The sequence below is a fragment of the Sceloporus occidentalis genome, unplaced genomic scaffold (genome assembly GCF_023333645.1).
Source record: "Sceloporus occidentalis isolate IW3139 unplaced genomic scaffold, rSceOcc1.0.p SCAF_89, whole genome shotgun sequence".
Classification (NCBI taxonomy): domain Eukaryota; kingdom Metazoa; phylum Chordata; class Lepidosauria; order Squamata; family Phrynosomatidae; genus Sceloporus; species Sceloporus occidentalis.
In genome coordinates this window covers 699,845-706,433 of record NW_028317069.1, presented here as the reverse complement: position 1 = coordinate 706,433, position 6,589 = coordinate 699,845, and the positions used below count along the sequence as shown (strand labels likewise).

General features: G+C 41.7%; 1 protein-coding gene across 1 annotated transcript; it reads right to left on the bottom strand.

The window, feature by feature from the left end:
• Positions 1 to 317: 317 nt before the first annotated feature.
• Positions 318 to 6,152, bottom strand: LOC149284658 (uncharacterized). Its single transcript, XM_089496293.1, has 8 exons — positions 6,056 to 6,152; positions 4,749 to 4,870; positions 4,097 to 4,235; positions 2,842 to 2,963; positions 2,307 to 2,417; positions 1,981 to 2,087; positions 1,458 to 1,548; positions 318 to 434 (listed from the first exon to the last, which is right to left on the bottom strand). Exons 1-8 carry the CDS (start codon positions 6,150 to 6,152, stop codon positions 318 to 320), a joined length of 906 nt encoding a protein of 301 aa, XP_089352419.1.
• Positions 6,153 to 6,589: the final 437 nt, after the last annotated feature.

The window sequence follows — 6,589 nt, the reverse complement described above, 5'->3', positions numbered from 1 at the left end:
GCCTTCCCTGGTTCTATGTTTTGTAATACTAGCAATATAACCCTCCCCATTATATACATGGAGATTATAAAACACTTGTCCGGGGTCTTCACAACACTTTAACAATAGTCATTGGGTCCCCCACCCAAAAAAACATTGCTAGAGATCTCGGTAAAACACAACGAATTGCCAGTTCTCGGAATCTTCTCCATCCTCTGAGTAGGATCTAAGCAACTTGAATAGTTGGTCAGCTATTGAATATGTCGCTAACAGACGGGCTTACCCCCTGTACACATTCTTCTCACCACGGTGATGTAAAGATCATACGAGAGAATATCCTATCGAATAGCGTATAAGTGAATATCACTAAGTGCTTGCTGATCCGTGTCTTCTCCTAAATAGACATTGGAGTCCAGTTCAATCTCTTCCACCCACTGATCCAGCTTTATGTTCATCTGGAATAGAAACATTCCAAAAGTAAACCGCGAAGGACCTAATGCATATAGAATGTTATACAATGTATTAAGACGTACAGCAATTATATTTAGATCTTAAAAGTTACTTATTTTTTGGTTTATAATAAAGGAATTATCAAGTATTATTATGGCTATAATAATTTCGGGTGTAGGAAATCGAAGGATTATTTGCCCGTCGATTTTTTGTTGTTAAAAGGGGAACACCATAATTGTATAGATTACATGTTTAGAGGTAATTTGATTAATACCATTTACTGTTTTTTATGGTTTAATGTAACTTCTTCGTTTTAGGCACTTCTGACATTTGTCATGTCAGAAATATATACTAACAAAAAGAAATTTGATTTACTTGGTTGGGCTTTATCAAGGTTGTCCATGAAAGGTACTAAAGAATACATTTCCAAAAGGACCCGATTCCATCATGAAGTATGAGTATTGCTTAATGTATATGTCAGGACTGGGTTGGGAGGTATAGAAACCCAGAAGGAGGCAGTGCAAAACACAATATAAGCATAAGCCAATAATCAGTCCAGAAGGTCGAGGCAACAGCGTAGGAACTCAACAGGTTAACGAGCCGAGGTCATGGGACAAGAGACAGATATCCAGGTGGGAAGCCAAAGGGCCAAAGCAAAAAAGGTCAAACAGGTTGAAGCGAGGGGAATGGAGTCTGTAAAAACACAGACACTCAAGCAAGAAATGGAGAGAGAGAAGAGTTTATATAGGGCTCCAGGTGACCGGCTCCTCCCATTAGCTTCAGGTAACGAACGTAAGCCAATGAGGAAATGTCTGGGACAGTAGAACACGCCCCTCTTAATCACTCCGCTATACTCCACTATACAGGCCGCATCCCCAGCCTGAGGCCGGGGATGTGGCAACCACAACCTGGTGTGCCTATAACTTGAGGTCGGGGATGCGGCCTGTTCCTCAGCCGCACCGCCAAACAACCTGAAGCCAGGGATTCGGCCTGTTTGACAAACGCACCGTAGGTGTATTCATACCTACCTGAAGTTTTTCTAAAGACTCCTTTAAGCTCGGTACAGTGACTACAAGACTTCCTTTTTTCCTTATGTTCTCATTCAGAAACTTCCAGGCTCTAAAAAATAAACGGAGATTTAAACGGATTAAATTAATAGACTAGCAAATCGATGACACAGCAAAGATGCCGAAATCATACTAAAGTACTAATTTAATACTACTTTATGTAATTAAAAATGACCAGGTTAGGCGACTTGAAGGAGAGGAGAGGAGAGAGAGGGGATGTGATAGTAACATTTAAAGAAAGTTACAACAAGAGATCATAATCTACAACTAGAGGGGCAGAAGATTAGATGGAATGGAAGGAAGTTTTACTTTGCTGAGAGGGTGGTAGATAAGTGGAACAGCCTTTAAGCAGATGCGGTAGAGGCTAATACAGGGGGGGAATTTAGGCATATGGCTCCAGAATCATCACTCAAGAAAACAGGATTTATTGTTTTTTTTATGGTCAGGTGATTAGTTCTAACAAGGAATATGAAGACAAAATTACTTTATTTGTTCCTTTTTGTTAAGGAAATACTCAAAAACGTTATTTAAGACAACAACGTCGGCGTCTTGAAGAAGAGACTTCTGGCTACAAACATCTGAGTGGTACACCTGGGGAGATACAAGGAAGATGTTTTATATGGCAAAGTATCATGGAAAGCAAGAGTAACACACATACACCCTATGTGTGAGAGAGCGAGGGAGATTAAGTGAGAGTGTGAGAGAGCATAAGAGATTACGTGAGAGTGTGAGAGAGCGTGAGAGATTATGTGAGAGTGTAACAGTGCTGTGAGAGATTATGATAATACGGCTGCACCGAAGCAGATTTACCTGGATTCGGTCTGCAAATTGATATTTCTGTATTATCTTCTGCTGCAGATCACAAAATTCGGCGTTCATTTCCACTCCGCATAAACGGCTGGCAGAGCTATAAACATAACCCTAAAGAGCCAACAAACCCTACATTATCAAACGCTCAATATTATCGCAGAATACTCGTTACCCGGCGATTTATAAAGGGACAGCAGCTACTAGTTATTAACCCCTTCAGTCCCCTATGGACGTACCAATACGTCCAAAAAACGCATTCCAAGAATCCCTTATGGACGTACTGGTACGTCCTGCCCTTCTTGCAGCGGCAGGGACCCATCCCTGCCGCTGCAGGGCAGCTTGGACTCCCCCCTGACAGCAGTTGCCAGCATCACCGGCTTTTTGCTGTCCAATCTGATGTAACAGCTTCCGGCACGAACGCCGGAAAACTGTCACATTTTTAAACGCGATCAGGCATCCCAATATTGACAGTATTTTAATAAAATTGTAGTATTTTTTTTATCCGGCAGCATAGAGAAGTTGTAGGATGCCTTACCGCATATAAAACGGCACCCAGTCTGGATCCAACATCAACCAGGGTTTTCCCGGCCAGGTCCGGCAGTGCATGCTGGAAAAGGTACTTGAGCTCCACCGGAGAAAAAGAATGGGAAAGAAACTCTGCGGGCAAAAGCAGGTGGGACGTTAATCCCGTTACACAGGAAAGGCTGTCACTTCATTAAATAAAGCTGAAGCACTGGATTTAGTGATTGCTCTTTTATTTAGTGCAGTGGATTTAGTGATTGCTCTTTTATTTAGTGCACTGGATTTAGTGATTGCTCTTTTATTTGGTGCACTGGATTTTGTGATGGCTCTTATTTAGTGCACTGGATTTTGTGATGGCTCTTATTTAGTGCACTGGATTTAGTGATTGCTCTTTTATTTGGTGCACTGGATTTAGTGATTGCTCTTTTATTTGGTGCACTGGATTTTGTGATGGCTCTTATTTAGTGCACTGGATTTAGTGATTGCTCTTTTATTTGGTGCACTGGATTTTGTGATGGCTTTTATTTGGTGCACTGGATTTAGTGATTGCTCTTTTATTTGGTGCACTGGATTTAGTGATTGCTCTTTTATTTGGTGCACTGGATTTTGTGATGGCTCTTTTATTTGGTGCACTGGATTTAGTGATGGCTCTTTTATTTAGTGCACTGGATTTAGTGATGGCTCTTTTATTTAGTGCACTGGATTTAGTGATTGCTCTTTTATTTGGTGCACTGGATTTAGTGATTGCTCTTTTATTTAGTGCACTGGATTTAGTGATTGCTCTTTTATTTGGTGCACTGGATTTAGTGATTGCTCTTTTATTTAGTGCACTGGATTTAGTGATTGCTCTTTTATTTGGCGCACTGGATTTAGTGAGTGGAAGAAGGCTCCAGGCAGGGTAAAGGCGTAAGGGTGGGAGTAAGCTAGTAATGCAGTTAAGGAGAGAGTGAGTGCATGAGTGTGTATATGTAAGTGTGTGCGTTAGCATAAGTGTAGTGTTAGAGTGTGTGTTAGTCTGGGAGTGGGTATGTTTAAGTATACATATAAGTGTGTGAGTAAATATGTGTGCCAGTGCACATTGGAGAAGAGGAGGAAGGAGCCAATGGAGTCACTTGGCTGGGTCTCGTCAAAGCACTTCACGATATGCATCTCTTGTCACGTGTTCCATAGAGCACAAGCTCCCATAATTCAAATATCTTTGAAATGATTACAATGACCGGAAAAAGCAATGACCGCTTGCATTTTAGCAAAACGTTCCAAAGACCCACCCAACGGAGCAGTTTTTCTGGATCCACAGGTTAAACAGTAATCACGACTCATTTTTCCCTCTTTACACAGAGAGTCGATGGTGTCATCATCATATAAAAAGGCATCCACATGAAGAGTGGGCTGCTCAAGATTCTCAATCTGAAACCACACACATAATGCAATAAAGTTACAGCTGGCAGCATTTACAGTAAGGCTAGCGGTAAAATGAAGAATAATATCCCTCCTCTAGATTGTAAGCTCTTTTGAGCAGGGCCCTCCTCACCTGTTGTTTCTGTATGTCATCTTGTTATGTTACATACTACTTGTTTTGTCCTGTCTAGTCTTTGTACAGCGCTACGAAATCTGATGGCGCTATATAAAACAATAAATAATAATAATAATAAAATAATAAATAATAATTAAAACAATAATATTAATTATTAAAAATTCATTTTTTTAATCTCCCAATTTCATATAAATTTGTATTATTTGTGAAACTAAAAAATAAAAAAAATAAAAATATAAAAATATTATCTCTCATTTTATGTTATTATTTTAAAAAACCATTGGAAAAAATAAAAAACACATTTGTTTTGTTATTGCTAAACTGTTGTGATAATTTATATAATAAATAATATTTTTTTTTATTATAAATAAAGTAACGCAGCTCACAGCCTGAATTGCTTGGTTTTCCGTGCTGACCATCGCCTCCAGGGGTAAAAAGCTTCTCAAATCCTCCGCAATACTCTGCAGTATAACATCATCGTTACTTGTGGTCAATTCTTCAATGTCACCTAAAAAAAAAAAAACGTGTAGATATATTCTGATCACGGGAAATAGTTTTTTTATTTCAAAATAATACTTCTGGCCTTTAGGAAAACTCATCAACTAGTCAAGAAGAAGTTCTAAACTATACAGGGGGGATGCTATCCTTTTAAACAGGATTTTTCCGGTTACTCCCCATCCATCATATGCACCTTCATGTATAGGATCCCCCAGTGGTCCCTTTAAATATCCATTGTGTCCATTTGGCAAATGCATTTGCCCCTTTCTCGGGCAGGAGATCTGTTTAGCTCCAGTGCCGGCTCGGTGAACGTTGCGGGTTGTGGTATAGTCAGACCCCCATGCGCAAAAAGTGCAAGGATCTCTGCACGCTCAGTGATGAGAGTGAGTATGTGAGCACACGCAGTGATGAGTGTGTGCACGCGCAGTGATGAGAGTGTGTGTGTGCGCTCAGTGATGAGAGTGTGTGCGCGCAGTGATGAGAGTGTGTGCGCGCTCAGTGATGAGTGTGTGTGCGCGCGCAGTGATGAGTGTGTGCACGCGCAGTGATGAGAGTGCGTGAGCACGCAGTAATGAGAGTGCGTGCGCATGCAGTGATGAGAGTGTGCGTGCGCATTGATGAGAGTGTGCAAGTGCAGTGATGAGAGTGTGCACGCGCAGTGATGATAGTGTGCAAGAGCAGTGATGAGAGTGTGCACGCGCAGTGATGAGAGTGTGCACGCGTAGTGATGAGAGTGTGTGTACACGCAGTGATGAGAGTGTGCACGCGCAGTGATGAGAGTGTGCACGCGTAGTGATGAGAGTGTGTGTACACGCAGTGATGAGAGTGTGCACGCGCAGTGATGAGCAGAAATAGTCTTTAATGGAATGAATCTCCTGCAAGGCAAATAGCAAATTCCGAGGAATCCTTTATAGATTTACATACAAAAAAAGGTAAATATTAGCATTAAGGCAAATAGGACGGATGAAGAATACCTTTAATGTCACCGCCACAAAACGTTAGCATCAAATATAAAATGTATTATAAATAAATGGGCATCCCACAGCATTAAAAAACCCCAACCGATATTATTTCATGTTTACCGCAACTGGGGTGGAATAATGCCCTAAAGAGAATACATTGGATTTATTTGTTTTGTAGTGAACTGCCAGCTACTAAATGAATACTTGGGGATAACAGCGTTATGGCGCCTTACTGCTATGTTTCATCCAGTGGATAACTTTAGGCAGGGCTTCCGCTGACACCTGTCCGAGCAGGCCGAGAATGGCACACTGAGCTTCAGCCACATCCATATTCTAGGCGAATATTCATAATTCCACCCTCTTTTTGTCTCTATGGGGGTACAAAGATGGCCGTCTAATAATAATAGACACCGCGTCTGCGAGCGGCTAGAGTTCCCCCGAGCGGCCAGTAGTGGGAGCTCTATGGTATCAGCTGATTAACCCCGGAAAGGGAATTCGCGAAAGGTTAAAGCTCGTCCGCAAATGGTGACGTTTCTTAGTGAGCGGAAGTTGTGGGTTCAGTGGCTTCAACCGGTTCCTTCGTTACGTTTGTTCGTTTAACCGTGACGAGGACACATGATATACGGATATTAAGAGGGGGCAGGGCCCTGAAAGCGCATAGTCCCGCCAGGGGATTGAACCGTAGACCGTGGGAAGGCCTCACGACCCCCAGAAGGGGGCTTGTTTCACGAGGGGGTAATGAAACCTTTTGGGGTTTACTCATAACC